Here is a 26899-nt window from a genome sequence, read left to right on the forward strand (position 1 = left end):
TAGAAATGACTGGGGGGATGTGAATGGCTTCTTTGGTATCTTACTGCCAGAGACTTTTACTTGCCAGGAATTTATTTGATGATTTCTCCTGAGAGAGTTACCATTTTTAAATTTGGATATATAATTTGGAAAAGTAAGATGAAATTTAGCCATATATTACTGTCATAAATCCAATTAGATGAAATTGCCATTTCCCACTTAGCTTCAATTTTGTGGAGTTTCTATATTAATATTTTATTACAATAAATTTTCTGGTGATGTGTTATCTTGAATAAGAAAGTCATTTTATCAACGTGTAACTATGAGATGGCTAATTAGTTTTAAATAAGTATTTTATGTTTCATTTTATTCTTTATACATTTCAGTCAACTTTTATAAAATATTTTAGGACTAGCAAAGAAAAAAATCTCTACACTTCAAAAAGTGATCATTGTAATTATTTTATTGCATACATCATCGTTTTTTACTTAAGTTAACCTTAGAATATTATCTTGGCTTATTTTTAGACATGAGATTTTTGTTTGGCTCCTGGTCTAGTAAATTTTAAATAATGGTTTAGTCACATAATCTGTGCTGTTAATTTTTTTTCATTTTGAGACTTTGAAGAACTGTACATACATATTCAAAGTTATATGTATATAGCTATATAACTTCTGAGTTAGGCAGAAGTTTGAAGTATGACTAGAATTTTCTTGTCTGTTTCTCATATAAATATTTGAACTTGCCTAGAGAATTTCTCTGTTTCCCTGGTGCTTAATCATCCTAGGTAGTGCCCATTGTTATCGTTAATTCATAACCTGTTCTTGTCTATTGAAATTTACTTGTATTGTGTCCCCTTACCTCTTTAACAGGTTAGTAATCTGATGAATCCAGTTCTTTGCTCAATTATTCATTCATTTATTTACTCATATTCAAGAAGTGTTGAGAGCCTCCCATGAGCTAGGCATTGAGGATAAAAAGAGTTAAGACCAGGTTTCCCTTATAAGGGATTTGATTTGGACAGTGATACACAAACTGAAGAAATATAATTGATTAATTCAATCAATATTTATTTGGCATCCACTGTTTACCAGGCACTATTCTCCAGTTCTGGGTTTGCAGCAATGAAACAGGCAATTTTCATGTCTTCATGGAGCTTATATTCTAGTGGGGGGACAAACAGGTATATCATTTACAGATGAGTATTTGAAGAAAAATCAAGCGTAGGAAGAGTTGGGTGAGAGCTTTGGAGCATAAGTCATACCACAAAGTTGTCCCCCTTTGAGTTAAAGGAGATGGTCTTTTGTACCTCTGTATTAAAAAGTCATTGGTGGCTCTAGTTAGCCTAGATCATTCTCTGAAGGTGGGAACAGCTCTGAGCCATTAATTAACACCTGAGGAATGTGTACTCTGATCCTGTTACAGGGATCTGGGTAGGATGTCATAGAGTCCACTAAAGCAGAGTATCTTTTCTTTTCCTCCTCAGTGTGTTTTGTCGTAATTTTTCTTGGTACATTTGCAAAGACTAAAGCCAACCTGTAACAGTATGTTTCTTTCTTTCTTTTTTTTTGTTAACTCACTAGATTAAGGTAAAATGAGTTAAAAGGCATTATTTCAAAAACCAGAGTCAAATGGAATAATACTTGAGACTTTTAATTAGGATCACTAGATTTAGAACTTTCATAGTTTCAGTTAATGTTTTAAATAGATTGTGTCCCTTGTATAAGAATAGGCACTGAAGAGGAGGACCAAAAGCATGGGTTCAAATATGGTCTTAAGCTTATATTAGCTGTATAACTGTAAGCATGCTATTTTACTTTCCTTTATCTCAAATTTTTTCTTTAAAACAAAGCAAATACCACCCATCTTGAGGTTTCGTTGAGGACTAAAAGAGATCATACATATAGAATATTTTACATATTTTGTTGATGTTTGTATATTCATAGAAAATCTTATACATAAGAAAATAGTTTTTCATTCTCTTTCAAGAAAATAAAAATTGAGGGGTGCCTGGGTGGCTCAGTCTGTTAAGCCTCTTACTTTGGCTCAGACCATGATCTCACGGTTTCTGGGCTCAAGCCCCGCATCCAGCTGTCTGCTGTCAGCATGGAGCCTGCTTCAGATCCTCTGCCTCTCCTTCTCTCTCCCTCCCCTGCTTATGCACTCTCTCTCTCTCTCTCTCTCTCTCAAAAATAAGTAAACTTAATCTGATGTGAACATTTACTGAATCTTAACAGATGCATACATCTGTGTATTCCAAACTCCTTCAAGATACAGAATTTACCATTATCTTGGAAAGTTTCCTTGTGCCTTTTCTCAGTTAATCCTCACATCTACATGCAAGAGACAATCATTACTCTTGATTTTTTTCTACCACTAATTACTACATACACTTTCATGTAAGAGTCTTTTATTCAGCATATTATATTTTAAGATTTGTCTGTGTTGTTGAACATATGAATATATGAATTATTGCTGAGTAGTATCCCACTGTATGAAAATCCCACAGTTTATCCATTTTCCTACTGATGGACACCTGGGCTACTTTTTGGCTGTTATGAATAAAGCTGCTATGAAAATTGTCAATACTAATCTTTTTATGCACATGTTGTAATTCCTCCTGGATTATATAATGGGTGGAGTCATAGGTATATGCTTAGTTTTATAATAAACTGCTAGACTTCTGTCCAAAGCAGTTATACTCTTACACTAAAACAATATATTAAGAGTTTCAGTTGCTTTTCATCCTGGTCAATATTTGATATTGTCAGTCTTTGAAAAGTTTGCTCTTCTAGTGAAGCATAGTGTTGGCTCTTTGTAATTTGTATTTCTGCAGTGACAAATTGTGTTATCTCTTTCAATATGTGTGTTGGCCATTCATATATCTTCTTTATAAAAGTGTCTATTCAGATCTTTCACCCATTTAAAAATTTGACTGTCTCTTTACTGAGTTGTAGTTGTTCCTTATCTTGGATATCAGTTCTATGTTAGATATGTGTTTTGTGAATAATTTCTCCCAGTTTGTGACTTGCTTATTCGTTTTGGTGATGTTAATTTTTTATAAGTACATGTTTTTAAAAAATTTAATAAAGCCCAAATATATCATGTTTTTCTTTTATGGTTATTACTTTGTGTGTACTAAGAATCCTTTGCCTGTCTCTAAATTATGAAGATACTCTTCAGTGTTTTCTCCTAAAAACTTTATGATTTTAACGTTTATGTGATGTTTAATGCTTGATTTATTTTGAATTAACTTTCATGTATAGTGTAAAGCACAGATCAAGGTTAATTTTTTTAAAGTGAATATCTATTTGTTCCACCACCACTTGTTGAAAAGACTTTCCTTTACTCATTAATAACTTGGTAAAAAAAATGACCATCTAAGTGTAGGTCTTTTTCTGGGCTACCTATTTAGTACTATTGATCTGCTTGATGATACTTATGAGAGTACCATACTGTCATGATTTCTGGAGCTATAGAGTAAGTCTTGAACTCAGGTCGTATAAACGCTGTAGCATTTTTTGTTAGTTTCCAAGATTGCTTTGGATATTGTAGGCTCTTTTGTATGCATTTTATGCATTTTGTATGCATTTTAGAATGAACTTCTCAATTTCTCCAAAAAATGACTGCTGGAATTTAAGATTGTTGTCTCTTTAGAACATTATAGGGAGAATCAACATTTTGACAACAGTGAACTTTCCACTCTATGAACATGGTATATCTCTACATGTTTAAATATTCTTTAAATTTTCTTTTTAAGTAACCTTTGTAATTTTCCATGTCTTCAATTAAGGATTTTTGTTCATAAGATGTGTGGTCTGTAATTTTCTTTTCTTGTAGTTTCTGTTAGGTTTTGGGATTAAGAGCATGCTGCCCTCATAAAATATGTTTGGAAGTATTCTGTTTTCTTAAGGAAATTTTATAAGATTGGTATTGTTTGTTCCTTAAATGTTTGGTAGATCTATATAGTAATCTGGCCCTGTAGTTTTCTTTGTGGGAGGAGTTTTGATAAGTTCAATTTCTTTAATAGAGATAGGCCTGCTTCAAATTTTCTGCTCAATTTTGTGTCAGTTTTGGTAAGTTGTATTTTTCAAGGAATTTGTTTTAAATAAAATGTTAAATTTGTTGTAAAGTTGTTATATTATGTTCCTATTTAAAAAAAGCCTTTAAGGGACGCCTACGTGGCTCAGTCAGTTGAGCATCTGGCTCTTGATTTTGGCTCAGGTCATGGGATTAAGCCCTGTGTCGGGTTCTGTGCTGAGCATGGAGCCTGCTTAAGATTCTCTCTCTCCCTTTGCCCCTCTCCCCTGCTCACGTGCTGTCTCTCTCTCTCTCTCTCTCTCTCTCTTAAATGGAAAAAAAAAGTCTTTAATATCTGGGGCACCTGGCTGGCTCAGTTAGAAGAGCATGTGACTCTTGATCTCGGGGTTGTGAGTTTGAGCCCCATATTGGCTATAAAGATTACCAAAAAAATAAACTTAAAAAATAAAAATAAAAAAGACTTGAATAACTAAAATGATGCCCCTTATTTCCTTTCTGATGTTTGTAATTTCCCTGTTATTTTTTGATCAGCCTTGTTAGGGGTTTATTAATTTTACTCCTTTTTAGAAATCCAGTGTTTGGCTCATTGATTTGATCTTTTTTGGATTTGTTTTCTGTATCTTCCATGTCTACTCTTTACTCTTTCTTTCCTTCTACTTTCTTTGATTTGCTGTTTGTTTTTGAACTTTTGAGATAGAAGCTTAGATATTGATTTTCATTTGTCTCTTCTAATACATGCATTCTTCTTTACATTTATTTACAAGTATTGTTTTAGTTTCATTTTCTATGTTTCCATAGTTTATATTTTCATTATAATTTATTGTAAATATTTTTAAATTTCCATGATGATTTATATACTTTTATTTTTTTGACTCATGGGTAATTTAGAAGTATGTCACTTAATTTTCAAGCAGTAGGGGAGTTTCTCAATTTTTGAAAATTGTTCACTTCTAGCTTAATTGCCTTGTAGTCAGAGAATATACTCTCAGAGACTTCAGTCCTTTGAAATTTAATGAGATTTGCTTTATGATTCAACATATGGTCCATTTTGGTATGTGTACTGTGTACAGTCTATATTCTGTTTTTATTTGGAAGAATGTACTATGTATATTAAGTCTGGTTGGTCACATAGTTCAAATCTTCTGTATCTTGGTAAAAATTTTTTTTCACCTGCTTAATCTTGTAGTGATTAACAAAGGTGTGTTAATCTCCCACGTGATTATGGATTTGTCTGTATCATCTATTAGTCTTGTTTTTTGAACTTTTTTTTTTTTGCTTTGTATGTATTAAAGCTTTGTTATTGGGTCCATTCATACATAGAAGTATAATATCTTTTTGTTGGTATGACTTTTTAATTATTAAGAAATGTCTTTTTTTTTTTTTTTTAGTAGTGCTTATTGCCTTAAGTTGACTTTATCTGATATTGGCTTAGCTATGACAGTTTCCTTTTTATTGTTTTTTTGGATAGTACACTTTTCCCCCATCATCTTATATTTAATCTTTCTGTGACCGTAAATAGTCTTATAGTAGAGGGAATATTTAACATAATAACTATAATTTGAGTTTAAAGTAACTATCTTACTATTTGTGTTTCAATGATGTGCACTGTGCCTTTTCTCTTCTTCTTTGGTTCAATGAAATATTTTAATTATTCTTTTTCTCACCTCAATTAGCTTTTTTAATGGCTATCCTAGAAATTACTACATGAATTTTGAGTTATTGCAGTATGGTATAGGTTATTACCTCTGCCACTTCCCGCATAATGCAGATATCTTAGAAACTTTGACTCCCATTTACTCCAGTTCTGACTTTTTAAAATTGTTTTCATGGATTTTAAAATTTTAAACTTAACAAGATAGTAATATAATTATTTTTATGTCATTGTTCATGGTCATTGTTCATGTTTCCCAATATTTACCTTCTTTACAGCTCTTACTTTTTGCATTTGTTTTTTTTTTCCCCTAGTATTATTTTCCTTCTGTTGGAAGAATTTGTTTTTAGTATTTCTTTTACTGATAAATTTTTACTTATTTTTCTGAAATCACTTTTATTTCATTTTCATTTTTCAAACATTTTTTAAACTGTGAATAGATTTCTTAATTGGCACCTATTTTCTTTCAGAATTTTTTTTAAAGTTTATTTATTTATTTTGAGAGAGAGAGAGAGAGAGTGTGTGCGTGTGTGTGTGTGTGTGTGTGTGTGTGTGTGTGTGTGTGTATGTGTGTGAGCAGGTGAGGGGCAGAGAGAGAGAGAGGGAGAATCCCAAGCAGGCTCTGCACTGTCAGCACAGAGCTCATTGTGGGGTTCGGACTCATGAAACTGTGAGTTCATGACCTGAGCTGAAATCAAGAGCCGGATGCTCAGTCGACTGAGCCAGCCAAGCACCCCTTTCAGAATTTTAAGAAGTCATTCCATTGTCTTCTGCCATTCATAATTTCTGTCTAAAGTTATTTTTCAGTCTGATTGTTGCTTGCTATTTATTTATTTTTAAAGTTTATTTATTTTGAGAGAGAGAGTACAAGCAGGGAAGGGACAGAGGAAAAAGGAGAGAGAGAATCCCAAGCAGGCTCAGCGCTTTCAGCACAGAATCTGACGAGGGTCTCAATGTCATGAACCATGAGATCATGACCTGAGCTGAAATCAAGAGTCATTGTGCTTAACCAACTGAACCTCCCAGGTGCCGTGATTGTTGCTTATTTAAATCTGTTTTTTCCTCTAGGTCTTTAAAGATGTGACTTTATATCTTTCACTAATGTTAGAAAGTTCTTGGTTGTTATCATTTCAGATATTGCTTCTGGCTTATATTCTCTCTCTCTTCGTCTGGGAGTTCAGTCATGTGTGTGGTAGAAGCTTTCAGTGGATTCCATAGGCCTGTTTTTCTCTCTTTTACATTTTTCAACTTTTATTTCTCACTGCTTTGGTTTGGATATTTTTTTGGAACATCTGTTTTAGTTCAAGTTTATTCTGTTCAATCTGCTAGAGGCACCAAGCACTAACAACACTTTGGAAATTTTGCTATGAAGAGTAAGGATATAGGAGCAGTAATTGGACCATGTGGGAATAAAGAGAGGGACTTACTTTTCGTTTTTGGTTAGACATACTAACATGTTTATGTTATGATTGAAATGAGTCAGAGAGAAAAAAATTAACTCTGTGTGGGAAAGAAAAGGAAGATGATTTTTGGCTAAAAGTCTCTGAGGAGGTGAGAGAGGACATAATCCAAAGCATAACTGGGAGAACTTTGCTTTGATAGAAGTGGGACATAAAGAGAATAGGCACTAATTTATTAGTGGTCTTTGAGGTGGAATTCTGGCTTGTGATGGAAAATATGCACTGTTGTAAGTTTCTAGACTCTTAAACTTTGGGAGTGTGTGTGTTGGGCATATGGGAAAATTGTCCAAGAAATAGAGAGTTAGTGAAAGAGTAGACTGTATTGAGAGCTACTTAATACTTTCTTCTACTTCTGTGTGCCCTCAGCGATAGCTACCTTTATCTTTTATGGTACTCAAAGTACTACAGTGTACTTTTAAGGAAATACTTAAATGTTTAGTTAAGTTAAATTAATTAAATGTTTTTTTCATACCATTAAAATTTCTTTACTATATATTTGAACATAGTTAATTCCTTAAAGTGCATTTAAAATTAATTATTAATAGTATTTTGAATAGGAAAATCCAGGTTTCTAACATTTTCCCATATTATCTTTTACAGTTCTGTGAGTACTAGAATAGCACAACCATGTTTCGGAATAGTCTCAAGATGCTTCTTACTGGAGGGAAATCAAGTCGTAAAAACAGATCAAGTGGTAAGTGACTATGCTACATTTATTCTGTGTGCTATTTTAGAAAGGGAAGTTCTTTTAGGGATCTGAATTGATGCTACAACTTTATATATTTATTAAGTGGTTAATTTTTTAAAAAAGGAGGTTTACATTTCTCTAGGCTGCCATACTCTTTTTTTTCTTTTTTTAAGTTTATTTATTTATTTTGAGAGAGCGTGAACAGGGGACAGGCAGAGAGGGAGGGAGAGAGAGAATCTCACGCAGGCTCCGCACTGTCAACATGGAGCCCAGTGCAGGGCTCAAACTCCCTAACTGCGAGATCATGACCTGAGCTGAAATTAAGAGACAGATGCTTAACTCAGTTACCCAGGTGCCCCAAGGCTGCCATGCCATACTCTTAATATAAGACGTAGGAACACTTAAATATTTACCAGGAACAGTCAGATAAAGGAGTTTGTGGATGAAACATATTTATTTCTGATATATGAGGGAGTAAAGCTTCTGTGTACTACTTATTAAAAACTTTCTAGACATAAATTTATTTTTTGAATTAACATAGGAAATTATTTCATTCTTAGGCACCTTTTGGGGAATGAGACTGTAGAAATAGGAACTGCCCTCAAAGGGTTGTACAGAAAGTGAAATATAAACTTAGATTTTTACAGTCATTAAAATAAAGTTTATGAAGTTTGTTTTAAGAATAAGGAGATAATTCTTAAGCTTTTAAGGTAAAAAACATAAACTTGTATGTATACTTTTTTTGGAGAAATGTTGATAAGAAATGTAGTAAATGTTTTCTGTTAATGGGTTGTAGATACTTATTGTTTCAATCTTCTGATTTTCTAATTTTTCTGCATTTTACAAATTTACATTGGCGGTATATTCATTATTATTCACTTAAAAATGTTTTTAAACTCTCATTGTGATTTCTTCTTGACCCATAGGTATTTAAAGTGTAATTGTTAATTTCTAAACAGTTGGTGCTTTCCTGTTTTCTTCTTATTATTAACTTAGGTTCCGTGATAACAGTATAGTTAAGTTCTCTTATGTTATTATTTTATTTTTTTGATTAAAAAAATTTTTTTTACTGTTTATTTTTGAGAGAGAAAGACAGAGTGTGAACAGGGGAGGGGCAGAGAGAGAGGGAGACACAGAATCCGAAGCAGGCTCCAGGCTCTCAGCTATCAGCACAGAGCCCAATGCAGGGCTCGAACTCACTGATGCAGGGCTTGAACTCAGCAACCTTTGAGATCATGACCTGAACCAAAGTCGGATGTTTAACGGACAGAGACAGTCCAGGTGCCCCTATTTTTTTGATATTTTTTGAGATTTGCCTTACAGCTCAGCTTATGGTCAATTTTTGGTGAATGTTCTAGATGCATCTGAAAATAATATGGATTCTACAGTTATTGGGTCTAGTGTGGGTCAGTTTTGTTAATGGTGGTACTCAAATATTTTATACCCTTATTTATTTTAAAGAAAGTATTTACTGAGAAAGATGTGATTAAATCTCACACTATGATTGTAGAATTTTCTCCCGTTTCTCCTTCTGGTTCCTGACAATTTTTGCTTTATATATTTGGAACCTATCTTATTAGACACACTGAAATTTAGAATGGCTGTATATTCCTAGTGAATCTGTTTTACCATAATTAAATGTCCTCTTTATTTCTAATAATGTCTTTTGCTTGAAAGTTGACTTTATCTAATATTACTGTAGCTATCCTACCTTTCTCTTGATTACAGTGCTTGCAGAGTATAATTTGTTTTATTCTTTTACTTTCAGCATTTCTGTATGGTTTTACTGTTAATAGGGTATAGTTGAGCTTTCTTTTTTTAATTTATTCAGACAAATTTTTCTCTTAAGGGAGATGTTGGTTAATCCACATTAATTCAACCAATGATATATTTGTGTTTAAATATAACACATTGCAATGTGCTTTCTACTTATACTGCCTGTTCTGCATGCTTTCTCCTTTCTTGCTTTATTTTTGATATATCAAAACATTTTTTATTCTGTATCTCTTCCTTTTGACTTAGAAATTACATATTCTTGTACTTCTTTCAGTGCTTACCTTAAAGATTAAAACATCAATCAAAGTTTGATGTCAAATGGTACTTTTCCTTTCTTCTTGGACAATGCAAGAGCCTTAGCCTTAATGTCTCTACGAGACATTATTGTTGTTTTATATACTCACCATTATTTAGGTTTACCTATATATTTGATCATTTCACTGATTCTCATTCCTTCTTTCATCCCTCACTTTTTCTAGATGGGATCACTTTTAATTTTGTCTGGAGAAGACCCTTTAGTATTTCCTTCATGTGGCAAATTTACTTTGGTTTGTGGAAATGTCTTTATTTTGCCTTTATTTTTGCAGGATGTTCTTGCTGGGAATAGAGTTCTAGATTGGCAGTTGTCTTTCAGCACTTTCAAATATAGTTGTCTTCTGGCTTTTTTTTTTTTTTTAACTTTTTTTAATGTTTATTCATTTTTGAGAGACAGAGACACAGTGTGAGTTGGGGAGGGGCAGAGAGAGGGAGGCACAGAATCTGAAGCAGGGTCCAGGCTCCGAGCTGTCAGCACAGAGCCCAACGTAGGGCTTGAATCCACAAACCGTGAGATCATGACCTGAGCTGACGTCAAATGCTCAACTGACTGAGCCACCCAGGAGCCCCTGTCTTCTGGTTTCTTGAATTATTTCTGGTGAGAAGTCAACTGTTAGTCTTAATTGCTGCCTCTTTAAAGGCGATCTTTTTTCTCCTTGTTTTTAGTTTTCTAGATTTACAGTGATGTGCCCAGGAGTGGTTTTCTTTTTTTTTTTATTATTATTAAAGTAGAGTTGACATACAATGTTATATTAGTTTCAGGTATACAATAGTGATTGGACAATTAGTATACTGTACTTTTCATCTCCATGACTTGTTTTATAACTGAGGGTATGTGCCTCTTAATCTCCTTCACCTTTTTTGCCCTTCCCCAAACCCCCTCCCTTTGGCAGCCACTAGTTGGTTCTCTGTATTTACAAGTTTGTTTCTATTTGGTTGGTTGGTTGGTTGGTTGGTTGGTTGGTTGATTTTGTTTTTTAGATTCCACATACCAGGGAAAACATACGATATTTATCTTTCTCTGATTTTTCACTTAGCACAATACCTTCTTCCATCATTGTTCATCATCTATTTATGTTTGTAGTGTTTCTTGAATTTATGGCTTGTTGGCTTTCATCACTTTCGAAAAGATATTATCCATTATCTCTTCAGATTTTTTCTCCCTTCATTTTCACTCTTTCCTTTATTTTTAGGACTCCAGTTATGCATTTGATAGACCACATGCATATCATCTCTGTCTCTTAAAATCTCTTCCTATCCTTTTCTCTCTATATGCTTTATGCAGGATATTTTCTTTTTGATAAGGATATCTTACAGTTCACTAATTCATTCTTCAGTGGTGTATAATCTGCCCTTAACTGTATTCAGTTCTTAATTTTAGTTTTTTGTGTATTTCAGTCCTAGAAATTCCATTTGCCAACTTAAATTTTTTTGAAATAAATTTAAGCTTACTGAAAGGATGCAATAATAGTACAAAGGACACATGCCCTTCCACACATTCATGAGTTTTTAACTTTCACTGCATTTATTTTATCACTCTCTCTATACATACATACATGTTCTGTCTCCCTCTCTCCCTAAGTCTGTCTTCTCTCTCACACTCACTTTTTAAAAAATCACATGAGAGTAAGTTAAATACATTATTCCCCTTTACTCTTTAAAATTTTTAGTGTGACTTTCTTGAGGAAAGGAGGTTCCTCTATATAACCACAGTATAGTTATCAATTTCAAACAGTTTAACATCGATATACTTTTTATCTAATCTACCATTTATTTTCCACATTTTGTCAGTTTACCGAGTAATTTCCTGTGTAGAATTTTCTCCCTTCTTCCCAAGCTCTAATAAGGATAAGGCATTACATTACTTTGTCATGTCTTTTTATTCTCATTTAATTTGAAATGCTCAACCTTTTTTGACATTTTTGAAGAATGAAGTCTCTCTTTTTAAAAATAAGCAGAAGCCCCTAATTTTGTGTTTGATTTTTTTTTTTTTTAATGACTAGATTCAGGGTATGTATCTGTGGTCTGAATGTTACTTAAATTTATGTTTTTTCTTCTTGGGGCATCACAGCTGGAAGCGCACAGTGTCCATCTGTCTCTCATTAGTAATTTTGATCACCAAATCAAGGTGCTCTCCAGGTTTTTCTACTAATGGGTACTGATTTTCCCCTTTCAACTTAAAAACAATCAGCAGGTAGACGCCATTTGATTCTTTTTATGGTTTTCATTTCTTTGCCAGTATTCTCAGTCTTGTCTCTTATGTCCCTAAACATAGTAAAATCTGTGTCTGGTAACTAAATGTGTCTGTTTCTATTGTCTTTTTCTTTTGGTTTTTACTAATGTTATTTCATTTCCTTGTTTGTCTGTTATTTTAGTTTTTGTTATTTTTTTGAAGTAAACATTTTATTTTGGGTTAAATTTGGATTTAGAGAAAAGTTGTAAAGATAGTACAGACAATTCTCAATACCACTTACCCACTTTTACCCATTGTTACATCTTATATTCTTATGGTCCATTTGTCTGAACTAAGAAACCAACATTAGTAAACTACTGTTTACTAAACTGCAGATCTTTATTTGGATTTCATTAGTTTTTCCGTTAATGTCCTCCTTATGTTTCAGAATCCAGTCCAGAGAACCACATTACATTTAGTTATTTTGTCTCCCCACACAGTTTGAGTTTGCAGAAGACAGATAATTATTGGCATCATTTTTTGACCACATGCACACACACACACACACATACTCATAGAGATCAGAGATCTGAGTGGTTTCCAAATTTGACACCTAAAGAAATGGCTTATCCCAAATTTATTTTCTGGCCTAGAACCATGATTTTCTTAGACACCTTCAGTTGTTCACTTTTGACACCAGCACTAGCATTTTCTATCACTTCACAGCTATTACCTTCTATAAGATATTAGTAGAAATCAATAAAGTCATACTAGGATGCAGTTGTGAATAGACTTTTTGATCTGAGTACCAGATAAGTGACTTATGTATACATACTATTCTGATTAAAGGTAGGCATCATATTTGCACTTTAGCAAAATTACAAATGATTATATCTTAGGCTTCAGAGTAAGTACAACTCTAGCAGAGATATTATTAAATCCATACATGTCAGGGTTCTACTGTAGTATTAAAGCTAATTCCTTTTGATTTACTAGATATTTAATTATGTCAATAATGATTTTGGGGGGTCTCATTTTACTATTTATTCTTCTCCATGGTTTTTCATGTAAAATGTTTATAATTTAGTGTAGTTATAAGTTAGATTAGGTATAAAAATAGTGCTTTGTATCCTGTGTGAAAAGAAGCCAAATGTACTCCAAGGTAGGAAATTATAAAGCAAGAATAAATTTTATATTTTAAAAAAAGTATACCTATCGAATAACATCATTAGTGTTTTCATTATTATTTTTTTTCTTTAACTGTTAATGAATAATTGGGTGGACTTTATTCTTTATATTAACTTTTGCTCTTAGCTTATATTTAAGATTCATAAGGTAAGTTTTCTCATAAGCATAATTATTTGTTTTGTTTTAGGAAACTAACTTAGTATTCATTTAAAAAGAATTTGTAATAAAGGGAAATTGTCTTGTTGTAATTTGTATTTTAAATAGTTGATCTGAACTTTTGTGTAGGCCACTATATAAATATTTCACAGAAATAGATTTTATATCCAAAAATAACAAATGAATTTTCTCAGGCAAAGTTTTTTCCCTAAGCATATGTAAATACCAGTTTTATAACTGAATTTTATAACTTCTTTCAAAATTTTCATGTAAAAATTATTTTTGATACATGTAGGACTAGATGCATGTAGGACTCCTAAGTTTTATGAAAAAAAAAAAAAACAATTGTATGACTCTTTTTAAAACATTATGAGTTATAAAGGAAATATATATGTTTCTCTTTTATTTTAAAAGTTACGTTTAGGGGTGCCTGGGTGGCTGAATCGGCTAATTTCCGACTTCAGCTCATGTTGTGATCTCACAGTGTGTGAGTTTGAGCCCTGCATCAGGCTCTGTGCTGATAGCTCTGAGCCTGGAGCCTGCTTCAGATTCTGTGTCTCCCTCTCTCCCCTTTGCCCACTCACACTGTCTGTCTGTCTGTCTGTCTCTCTCTCTCTCTCTCAAAAATAAACATTAAAAAATTAAAATAAAAGTTATATGTTTATATATTTTCTTAATTTTTGTCTTAACTTACTATTTTAAACATGCAAGTAATTAGTGAAAGTTAAAAAATGCTTCTTTGAAAACATTTGACAAAATACAGCATCCTTTATTGATAAAAACCATTAAGAAAGTAGGGATAGAAGGGTCATACCTCGAGATCATAAAAGCCATATTATGAAAGACCCAACGCTAATATCATCCTCAATGGGGAAAAACTGAGAGCTTTCCCCCTAAGGTCAGGAAAAAGACAGGGATGTTCACTTTTGCCACTGTTACTCAACATAGTATTAGAAGTCTTAACCTCAGCAATCAGACAACACGAAGAAATAAAAGGCATCCACATAGGCCAGGAGGAGATCAAACTTTTATCACTCTTTGCAGATGACACAAAACACAAAAGATTCCACCAAAAAACTGCTAGAACTGGTCCATGAATTCAGCAAAGTTGCAGGATGTAAAATCAATGCGCTGAAATCACATTGATTGGTGCATTCCTATACAACAATAATGAAGCAACAGAAAGAGAAATCAAGGAATCAATCCCATTTACAATTGCACCAAAATCCATAAAATACCTAGGAATAAATCTAACTAAAGAGGTGAAAAATGTATACACTGAAAACTATAGAAAGCTTATGAAAGAAATTGAAGAAGACACCAAAAAATGGAAAAAGATTCCATGTTCCTGGATATGAAGAACAAATATTGTTAAAATGTCAACACTACCCAAAGCAATCTAAATATTCAATGCAATACCTATCAAAATAACATCAGCATTATTCACAGAGCTAGAACAAACAATCCTAAAATTTGTATGGAAACAGAAAAGACCCTGAATAGCCAAAGCAATCTTGAAAAATAAAACCAAAGCAGGAGGTATCATAATCTTGGACTTCAAGTTGTATTACAAAGCTGTACTCATCAAGACAGTATGGTATTGGCACAAGACCAGACATTCAGATCAATGGAACAGAATAGAGAACCCCGAAATGGACCCACAAATGTATGGCCAACTAATCTTTGGCAAAGCAGGAAAGAATATCCAATGGAATAAAGACAGTCTCTTCAGCAAGTGGTGCTGGGAAAACTGGACAGCGACATGCAGATAAATGAACCTTGACCACTTTTTTACACCATACACAAAAATAAACTCAAAATGGATGAAAGACCTAAATGTAAGATAAGAAGTCATCAAAATCCTCGAGGAGAAAGCAGGCAGAAACCTCTTTGACCTTGGTTGCAGCAGCTTCTTACTCAACACGTCTCCAGAGGCAAAGGAAACAAAAGCAAAAATGAACTATTGGGACCTCATCAAAATAAAAAGCTTCTGCACAGCGATGGAAACAGTCTGTAAAACTAAAAGGCAACCGACAGAATGGGAGAAGATATTTGCAAACAGTGTATCAGATAAAGGGTTAGTATCCAAAATCTATAAAGAACTTATCAAACTTAACACCTGAAAAATAATCCAGTGAAGAAATGGGCAAAAGACATGAATAGACACTTCTCCAAAGAAGACATCCGGATGACCAACTGACACATGAAAAAATACTCAGCATCACTCATCATCAGGAAAATACAAATCAAAACCACAATGAGATACCACCCCACACCTGTCAGAATGGCTAACATTAACAACTCAGGCAACAATAGATATTGGTGATGATGCAGAGAAAGAGGATCTCTTTTGCACTGCTGGTGGGAATGCAAACTGGTGCAGCCATGCTGGAAAACAGTATGTAGGTTCCTCAAAAATTTAAAAATAGAACTACCCTATGACCCAGCAATTGCACTTCTAGGTATTTATCCAAGGGATACAGGTATGCTGTTTCGAAGGGGCACACACACCCCAGTGTTTATACCAGCACTATCAATGATAGCCAAAGCATGGAAAGAGCCCAAATGTCCATCAGTGGATGAATGGATAAAGAAGACGTGGTATATATATATACAATGGAGTATTATTCAGCAGTCAAAAAGAATGAAATCTTGCCATTTGCAACTATGTGGATGGAACTAGAGGGTATTATGCTAAGCAAAATTAGAGAAAGACAAATATCACATGACTTCACTTATATGAGGACTTTAAGGTACAGAACAGATGAGCATAAGGGAAAGGAGGCAAAAATTACATAAAAACAGAGAGGGGAACAAAACATAAGAGACTCAAATATGGAGAACAAACAGAGGGTTACTGGAGGGGTGGTGGGAGGGGTATGGGATAAATGGGTAAGGGGCATTAAGGAATCTACTGAAATCATTATTGCACCATATGCTAACTTGGATATAAATTAAAAAAAAATAAATCAAAAAAAATTAAAAAATATGCTTCTTTGATAGATGTTAATGTCATTAATTGGTATCATTGCATCATTGTAATTGTAAACCGTCATTCAAGTATGAATGGGAAAAATAACTGCTAATTTCACATATTTGAGAACTCAAAGTATAGTACCCTAGTGTAACACAGCTGTCGGAAGAACAAAACTTGAGGGTATCTCCCGGCAAAGTAGAAAATAAATGTAAATAAAGCAGGAGGTAAAGAAAGAAAAGCGGGCCAAAGTAAATAAGTAAAACTTATAGTTAAATATAAATAGTTGCTGATGATGTACTATAACAAGTAGAATTTATGCCAGGAATGCAAAGATGTTTATATAACAGAAAATCAACAGGTGTTTGACTTAGAAAAAAAATTAAAAACCACATTGTTGTAGCATTATATTCTGAAATAGCATTTTATAAAACTGAGCAGCAGCCTTTAAAAACATCATCAAATAGAAAGAAAGGTACTTTAAGTATAATAAAAGCTAGTCACCAAGTCTAAAACTAAACATCATACTGAACAAAGAAGTACTCTAGCCACTTCTCCTAAAACAGAAACGTGGCCACGATTTCTCCTGTTACCACTCTTTTTCACAATTGTTTGGAAATTCTAGTATATAATAAAGACAAGAAAGTAAAATAACTAGTATAAATATTGGAAAAGAAAAGACAGTGTCATCTTTATTTTTAAATGAATGAAAACCCTAGAGAATCCAGTAAATATCTAGTAGAAATAATATAAGTTGGGGGGTGGTTGACACTTTTAGCTCTACCAATATTTACTGATTAGAAATACATAACAAATTTACATTCACAATGATAACAACCATCATATTCTCAGGGATAAATTTGACAGGGAACCTGTGTAAGACTTGGCCAAATGGAAAGACATATCATGTTATATGATTTACACATTAATTTGTTGCAGTTTCATTCAAGGACAACGACAGGTTCACTTTTATTTGGTTAAAATAATTTAAGTTCTGTGGAAGAATAAATGAGAATAACTGAAGATGAAAAAGAATAATTGATTTTGGTGGGGGTGTGACTTACAAAGTACTAAAGCTAATTATACCTGGTCACATGGTTAAACATAGGCTAGATGTGTCTAGGACAGAGAGTAAGGAAAACCATGGCATATTAATAAGGCCAGAGCACTATTGCTACTTTGTTTTTTGAAATTGTCCAATGCATTGTAGGACAAACTGCCATTATGACTGAGGGATACCTCCTAAATTTTTAAACCATCAGAGTCTGCCCGTGATTGAGACCTGAGCTAGAGATACAATAAAGGGGTTATATTTTTATGTTTTCTTGTGTCATCGTATTACCTTAAATGCTTGGGGTGCTAATTTTTCTGCTGTGTTTTATGACTTGTTCCTGGTGGGTTATTTCCTCATGTGTTTTTAAAGTTTGTTTATAAGCTCATCTTGGGTAGGAATTGTTTTCTGTGGGAGATTCTGTGCTGTTGAATATTGAAATCGTCTGTTCTGCTAGGCATTGCACTAGTATTGCAGGCCATGGACTAATCTTTTGAAGTTTTTTTATTGTGGTAAAATATATATAACATAAATTCTCTATTTTAACCATATTTAATTGTACAATTCAGTGGCATTAATTACTTTCACAGTGTTGTGCAGCCATCACCACCATCTGCCCAAAACTTCGTCAGCTCCCAATTTTTCATCATTCCAAACACAAATGCCATACCTATTTAGCAGTAACTCCCCATTTCCCCCTCCCTCTAGCTCCTGATACCCTCTAATTTACTTTTTGTTTCTCCGAATTTGCCTTTTTAGGTTTTTTACATAGTACAATCATACTATTTTGTCCTTTTCTGTCTAGCTTATTTCATCTAGTGTGGTGTTGCCAAGGTTCATTTGTGTTTTAGCATGTATCAGAACTTCGTTCCTTTTTCTAACTCAATAATATTCCTTTTATGTATATGTCACATTTTGCTTATCCATTCATCTGTGGACAAACACTTGGGTTTTTTTTTCTTCTTCTTTTTCACTATCGTGAATAATGCTACTATGAACATTGTGATACAACTAAGTTTGTTTTAAATTTTGGGGGAGAATATTTATAGGAGTGGAATTGCTGGTCTAATGGGAAAATGTACAGGGTTTTGTGTGAACATAAGTTTTCATTTATTTCAGATAAATGTCTAGAAGGTACTTCAGTTGCATGTTTAGTTTCTAAAGAAAATGCCGTCTTTGCCAGAGTGGCTGTTCCATTTTACATGCCTACTAGCCTTGTTTAAGTGATCTGGTTTCTCTTCATCCTTGCTAGCATTTGTTTTTGTCACTATTTTGATTTTAGCTGTTTTGGTAAGTGTATAATGGTATCTCATGCTTTTAACTGCATTTCTGTACTGGCTGATGATTACTGAGCATTTTTTCAGGTGCTTATTTGCTGTCTGTATTTCTTTGGTGAAATATCTACTCATATCTTTTCACTGTCTTCTGATTGGATTATTTTGGTTGGTGTGTGTGTTGAATTTTGAGAGTTCTTTATATATTCTAGCCTTTGTTAGATATGTGGTTTGCAAATATCTTCTCCCAGTCTTTTGATTGTCTTTTTACCTCTTTATCAGGGGCTTTTGTAGAGCAATGGTTTTTAATATTGAGGAAGTCCAGTTTATCACATTTTACTATCTAAGTACCAGGTAGGGTACTGGATGTTTGAATTTGAATTTGAGTTAAATTCCCTTTAAATACCCCCATGAACAAAAATTACATTATCTGTAAAAATAAGGCACTTTATTAGAAGTATTTGTTACTGGTGGGTTTTTCCTTTTCCTTTTTCCTTTTTTTGGGGTGGGGGAGGTCTGTAGTCCACTGAAGTTAATTAAAATCTTTATTGCTCTTTGAATAATGATTGTTCATAATAAACTGTAAAGAAATACATATAATAGTATTTAATGCAAATATAATTGTATTGTAAAAATATCTTTTTCCCTTCTGGGGACAGTACGTTTATTTCACTAATAAACCATGAAATTACAGCATATGCTTTTTAAGAGTTTTTACCTTTTCTGTAACCTGTTCTAACAAAATTTGGTTAAAAAATACACTCTCGGATGCCTGGGTGGCTTAGTCAGTTAAGTGCCTGACTTTAGCTCAGGTCATGATCTCACAGTTCATGAGCTTGAGCCCCGCATCAGGCTCTGTGCTGACAGCTCAGAGCCTGGAGCCTGCTACTTTGGATATCTGTCTCCCTCTGTCTCTGCCCCTCCCTCGCTCATGCTCTGTCTCTGCTTCAAAAAATAAACATTAAAAAAATATACTCCCATTTAATATGAGGAAAGGATCCTGCTTACTTAATTTAGAGCTACAAAATCTTTTTGTAATATCACCTAAACCTGTCATATTTTCTTCTCCAGTACAGTATTTCCCTTTCTGTTTCTCTGCCTATCAATTTTTCCAATTTGTGGTTGGCTGTTGAGATAGTTCTTATGAAATTCATTTGTCCTTGCCAGTTAAGATAGGTTGTCATGGAATTCGAGGTGAAAAGTCATTGGAGAAAGCGACAGAATGTGGTCATATAACAGAGAATAAGGATTCTTATTTGGCAGTAGACAACAGTGAGCCAGAAAAATTAATGTGGTTGGGGAATGAAAAAAGTAGTGAGAACCTTGAAGTTGCATTTTGAAACAAGTTTGATTTTATTGGTTTCGTTTATATTTCTGATATTTGTAGCAGTTTAATAATTAAATTAAGAACACTTCTCACCAGATAGACACATACACTCACACTCATGTTTTCACATCTATTTTTTCCCAGTTTAATTCTCATCCCTTTTTTTTAGAGTTGTTTTAGAGTTGTGCTAACTTCACAAGATGAATTGTTATGGTTTCTATCTTTCACTGTGCTTTATGTATCGTATAAATTATTTATTCCTTGTAAATTTAATAGAACTCATACATAAAAATAGTTGACCTAGGTTTCCTGAGGGGTTTTTATTGGTAGTTTTTGGACAGTGTTTTCTATTTTATTGTCATTCATAGAATTAGGTTTCCTTTAGGTAATTTAGGTAGTCTGTTATTTTCCCAAAAAATTGTCCATTTCATTGAGATTTTAAAATGTACATAAAGTTATATATATTATGGTCATTTGAGATTAATTTAGCTTCTCCTCATACTATTTTCATATTTCTTATCTCTGAGCTTTCAGGCTTATCTTTTTTATTAGCTTATTTCCAAATTTACAACTCCTTGATTTATCAATTTTATCTTTTTCTTGTTTACATTATACATTTTCCTTATATAGCTTTTGCCCTATTCCATAAACTTCTACATATAATCTCATTATTAACTATTCACATGGTCTATAATTCTTGATTTTCCTTTAAACCTGAGTAATTTAATCAGCTTAAAATTTTCAAGTCATTGATTTTGTTTGTTTGTTAATACTTTGTTATAATTTTCTAGTTTAATGTATGGTGGTTAGAAAATGTCCTGATCATTTGCTTCTCTTTAAAGTAGTGATGGGTGAACTACCTCCTGTAAAGAAACCACCATATTTGTAAATAAAGTTTTATTTACATAGCATCACATTTGTGATAGAGACTGTACAGCCCACAGTCCTAAAATATTTACAATCTGGCCCTAAAAGAAAAAGTTTGCCTTGCTTTTAAAGTATTGGAATTAATTTTTCTTGGCTGAATTTTGGTCAGATTTTATAACTAGTGGGTTCTGGAGAATGAAATGTATTTTTAATTCATAGGACGAAGTTAACTATATTTATTAAGTAAACCACTAATTTTTTAACTACTGATCTTTAATTTTTAAACTACTAATTTCTTCTCTTTTATGTTAACTTCTTTTGCTTAGTTGAGCTTTCAGTAATTTTGCCTTAAATATGTCTAGATTTTGTATTTAGGGTGTATCTCTTATAAATGTCATGTATTTTTTGTCTTGTTATATCCAATTTGATTTTCCATTTTTAAATGGTAAAATTAGTCCATTTACATTGACTATATAACTTGATATGATTTGGTTTAAGTTTCTCATCTTGCTCTTTGTTTTGCATTCCGTATGTTTCTTGTTCTTTTTTCCCCTGCTTTCTGTCTTGAAGATTTATCAAAAAAATTTTTTTATATTCTTTCCATTTTCTTGGCCTTTTAGCTATACCTTCTTGGAATTTTTTTAAAGAGATTACACAAGGGATTACAGTATGCATCTTTAACTTTTTATGGTTTAACTTGAATTTTTATTTTACTACTTTGTTAGCACTGTAATGACCTTATGATATTTAATTCTATTTATAGCACACACTTCCATTGTCTTATATTTTACTTCTATAGTATATATTTTACAATACATTGTATTACTGTTGCTTTATGTAGTCAGCAGTCTTCTTAAGATTTAAAAAAAAGTCTTTTTTTATTTACCCATATATTTACCTCTTCTAGTGTATTCCATTCCTTCTTATAAAATGGTGTTATATCTGAGATTTTTTTTCACCCTGTGGAATTTCCTTTGCATTTCTTGAAGTGTGGGTCTGCCTGCAGTGAATTATCTCAGCTCTTGTTTTCCTATGATGTTTTTTTTTTTTTGCCTTTATTTTTTGAAGGATATTTTCCTTAGGTATGAAATTGTAGATTGGTAATTTTTTTCTTTCAACACTTTAGAGATGTTATTCTATTATGTTTGGACTTTTATTGTTTCTGATGGGCGCTCACCCATTATTTGCTGTGTTTCTCCCACCCTTCCCAACTTGGAATATAATGCGACCTATGTATTTATTTAATTTGATCTGGTTGTTTTAAATTTTTTTTATTTATCTTGGCTTTTAGTATTGGGCTGTGATATTGCCTAGGTGTATGATTTTCTTTCTCTGTTTTGTATTTTGGAGATGTCTCATCAATTGTGGACAGCCTGAGCCATTATTTCTTAAAGTAGTTCTTTTTTTTTTTTATCTGTGTTTTAGAACTTTATATATATTAGATTCTTTGATATTATCTCTCATGTATATCAACCTGTGTTCTTTTTGTTTTTTGGACTTTTTTTTCTCTTTGGTTAATGTATCTTGGCCTGTCTCCATGTTCATTGATCCTTTCTTCTGCTGTGTTCAGTCAGCCTTTATGCCCAGGAAATTAATTCTAATTCAGATAATGTTTTTCAGTTACAGATGCTCATGTGGTTCTTTTAAAGATAATTACATTTCTCTATTGAAATTTTCAGTCTTTTCTATTTTTTTCTGCTTTAACCTCTTTTTTCTTAACTTACACATACTAGCTAAAAATAATAGTTTAATAGCTGATGTCCCTGCTAAGATATATATGCATCTGCTTCTATTAATTATTTTGCCACTTGATTATGGGTCATATTTTCTGACTTCTTCACATATCTGAGTTTGATCTTTTGGATTTGATGGATCGTTGAAGTGGATAAGAGCTAGGTTATAGTTTAGTTTGTTTCAGTTCACATGTATTCCATATGTCTAGGGTGAGATCTGTGTGTATGTCAGTACTTAGCAGGATTCTGGCTAATTCCATCTGATTACGAGATCATAATCAACTCTCTTGTCAGGCTTCCAGTCCTCCATGCTGCCACTGTGAACTTGGTGGAAGTCCTGTGTGGAGAATCATTGGGCCTGGAGACCTAGCTTTGAATATAGGATTTCTTCATCTTCTGTATCAGAAGCTGGCAAACTGTGGCCTGCAGGCTTAATCTGGCTGCCACCTGTTTTTCTAAATAAAGTTTTATTGGGACATAGCCATACTCATTTGCTTATATTTTTTCTAAGTCTGCTTTCATGCTATAAGAGCAGAATTCTGTGGTTAGAACAGAGACTGAAATATTTAATATCTGATTCATTAAGGAAGAATTTGCTGACCTCTGTTCTATACTATCAAGCAAGTACACAGAGTAAATAAAAATTTTGCTGATTTCTCTTTATCTCACTGGAGCCTCTGCCTGTAGCAGAAGTATTCCTCCTACTACCCATGCTTTGATTTTGTAAATGACCATAGTGATCTTAAATAAATTTAATCGGATCATATCAACCCTAATCTTAGAGTCCTACAGTAGTATTAGTAGGTCTTAGAATAAAATTCAAAGTCTTCATCTAAATTTATAGAGCCTTTGGTAATATAAATACTCCCTAATCTTCAACCTTCTTCTTCTTTTTTTTTAAATAGACTTTATTGGGGCACCTTGGTGGCTCAGTCAGTTAAGCATCTGACTTTGGCTCAGGTCATGATCTCACAGCCTGTGGGTTTGAGCCCTACATCGGATTCTGTGCTGACACCTCAGAGCCTGGAGCCTGCTTCAGATCCTGTGTCTCCCTCTCTCTCTCTGCCCTTGCCCTGTTCATGCTCTGTCTCTCTCTCTGTCTCTCAAAAATGAATAAACATTAAAAAAATTTTTAAGTAGACTTTATTTTTAGAGCAGTTTTAGGTTTGTGGCAAAATTGAGGGGAAGATACAGAGATTTCCCATATACCCTCTGCTCCCCCACATACATTAGTATTCACTGGCCTTTCACCTCAGTCTTCTCACTGAACTTCTTTCTCAGCCCCTACCGTGTTCATACTCCATCCAATTACCATTTCTGTCCTTATAGTAGATACCATTTTTTGATATATTTTACTTTGCTTGGTTTGGATTATTGTTTATCTTCCTTAATAAATGTAAGCCCTACAAGTTCACTATCTTATTTCTAGCATCTAGAAATTAGTAGATCTATAAATATTTGTTGAATGAATCAATATACTGTTTTTCTCTGACTCACCATCATCTGCCTTCACTCTCATCCTGCTGCCATATTACTTTTATTAGGGTACTAATTTTAGCTAAAAAATTCTTAGTTGGCAGGACCTGACCTCACCTACCTTCTGTAGCCTCATCCTTGTAATATTTATTTTATTTTGTATTTAAAAAAGTTTTTTTGAGAGAGTGCATAAGTGAGTGAGGGGCAGAGAGAGAGAGACAATATCCCATGAGGGGCAGAGAGAGAGAGAGTGAAGTGGGGCTCACCTGAACCAGAGCTCAATTTCACCTACTGCAGAACTTGAACTCATGTGAGATCATGATCTGAGCTGAAGTCAGATGCTTAACCGACTGAACCACCCAGAAGCCCCTCCCTGTAATTCTTATTAAGAAACTTTCTACTTTATCTAAATCAGACTTCTTAATACTTTCTATTTTCTGTACCCCTTTGATCATGACATTCACCCTGTATAAAATAAACTTGCCATTTATCCTTGAGTTACCTCTTTAGTCCTATCTAATCAATCACTAAAATCCAGCTTATGTGTCATTTTGGTTCACAGTCATCAGTCTTTTCCCTCACATACTGTAGTACTACTTATTGCCTGTATTGCTAATATGAAATTTAATAATGTAATGCCTTCTATTATTTATGAACTTTCTAGAAATGTTTTCCTAATATAGTTTATCCTAAACTATAGGATATACTTATATATATATAAGTATATATATATACTTATATATATAAACTAAACTATAGGATATACTTATATATATATGTATATATATATACATCTCTCTGTATATATGATGATGCACACTTCTTTCTGTCCCCCCATTAGTTCAGACTGTCACTGTATTTACATTTATATATCTGTATTTCATTCAAAGTAAATGTAAGAAGTCATGTTAAGTTACTGTCTTTGATGAGGCACGTATTGAGTAACTGTTACCTTACATTTGCATATGTTCTATGTTTCACAAAAGCAAATGACTTTAAATATATTACCTAATTTAGTCTGTATAACAAATACCACTTCATTTTACAGATGAGAGAAAAAAGACTTGCCCAAGATAAAAAGACTTTCTCAAGTGTCTACAGCTAGTAGACAGCTGTAGCAGAAAACATCGAATTTTTACTCTTCATATCTGAAGAGTGACTGAATAAATTAGACAGTTCACAGTGAAATGAAGTCTAAACTGAGATCTGAAAACTATGTCTTTTCTTTAAAGTAGCAAGTTGGATGTTATGAGATCTTAAATTGGTAAGGATTATATCAAAGGAACAAGTAGGCAAGAGTTTGGTGGCTTCATGTTAAAAAAATGGGTACTAGTGTTAGGGGCTGCTGGGTGGCTCAGTTGGTTAAGCATCCAACTTCGGTCAGGTCACGATCTTGCAGTTCGTGAATTTAAGCCCTGCATCAGGCTCTGTGCTGATAGCTCAGAGCCTGGAACTTACTTTGGATTCTATGTCTCTTTCTCTTTCTGCCCCTCCCCTGCTTGTGCTCTGTCTCTCTCTCTCTCAAAAATAAACATTAAAAAAAATAGGTACCAGTTATATGCTGTGAGTTGACTTGTCAGTTTCCTATAGTTTATTATTTGAAAAAATTGCCTTAAATGTAAACTAACATTAGCATCTCTCCATGGCTTTCGTGATTATTAAATGTACAGTAATACACTTGATGTTAATTGAAAACATTTTTTCATGCAGCAGAATATTGGCCTCAGTCATTTTTCTGCCCATACATTCCTGCAATATTTACTGAAAATATTAGGGGCTCTCATCTAGAGTGGTAAATACAGAGATTAGAATGGGAGACATTAAGTTAGATAATGCTCCACTTCCAGTTGTAGAAATTTTCTCCTCTGTTCTTACTGACTTAAGGTAGAGTATTTGGGGATGGGCTGGTGGGAAAAGAAAGTTGGCAGACAGAATGGAATGATGAATACAAAGGCCATAGTGAGAAATTACAGCAACAAGTACCCCTTCTTTATGTCCCTCCTTTTATTTTGTACCCCTTTTATATTTTGTCTCTGTTGTAATTATCACTATTTATCTTACTGTGTATCTTGTTTCTCTTGTTTTTTAAATTAAATTTAAAAAAATTTCTTTTTATTATATATATAAACAGAGCATGCACAAGTAGGGAAGAGGGGCAGAGAGAGAGAGAGAGAGAGAGAGAGAGAGAGAGAGAATCCACACATCCACACTCAACATGGAGCCCTATGCAGGGCTCAATCCTATGACGCTGGGATCACAACCTGAGCCAAAAATCGAGTTAAACGCTCAACCAACTGAGCCACCTAGGCGCCCCTTATTTCTCTGTTTTATTTTCTTCCTTTCCTACTGGAAAACAAGTTTCATGACAAGTTCACTGTCTTTCCCACTTCTGTATCCTGTCTGGCACCTGGTAAGCACTCAATAGTATGTATTTGTTTTATGAATGAATAACATTTGAAGGAAGTTAACTCTGGGGTCAGTGTATAAAATGGACTATGGTGAAGAGATAGTAGTTCAGAGATGATGAAAGAGCCAAAGAAGTGACAGCAGGGGGCTCCTGGGTGGCTCAGTTGGTTAAGTGTCCAACTTTTGATTTGGGTTCAGGTCAGGATTTCATGGTTCACGAGATTGAGCCCTGCATGGGCTCTGTGCTGGCATTGTGGTGCCTACTTGGGATTCTCTCTCTCCCTCCCTCTCTGCCCCTCCTCTGTTCTCTCACTGTCTCCCTCTCTCTCTCAAAATAAATAAACATTAAAAAAAAAAAAGGCGA

At 33.5% G+C, this 26899-nt stretch overlaps 1 protein-coding gene across 10 annotated transcripts in view; it reads left to right on the forward strand.

The window, feature by feature from the left end:
* TANC2 (tetratricopeptide repeat, ankyrin repeat and coiled-coil containing 2) overlaps positions 1-26899 on the forward strand; it is a 361352-nt gene that overhangs the window by 53063 nt on the left and 281390 nt on the right. For all 10 annotated transcript variants that reach the window (XM_042967385.1, XM_042967388.1, XM_042967389.1 and 7 more), the window contains one exon: positions 7732-7825. In XM_042967385.1, the coding sequence (XP_042823319.1) occupies positions 7759-7825 (67 nt within the window). In that variant the 5' untranslated portion in view covers positions 7732-7758. The remainder of the gene's footprint in view (positions 1-7731; positions 7826-26899) is intronic.

This window comes from Panthera tigris, chromosome E1, assembly GCF_018350195.1.
Source record: "Panthera tigris isolate Pti1 chromosome E1, P.tigris_Pti1_mat1.1, whole genome shotgun sequence".
Classification (NCBI taxonomy): Eukaryota; Metazoa; Chordata; class Mammalia; order Carnivora; family Felidae; genus Panthera; species Panthera tigris.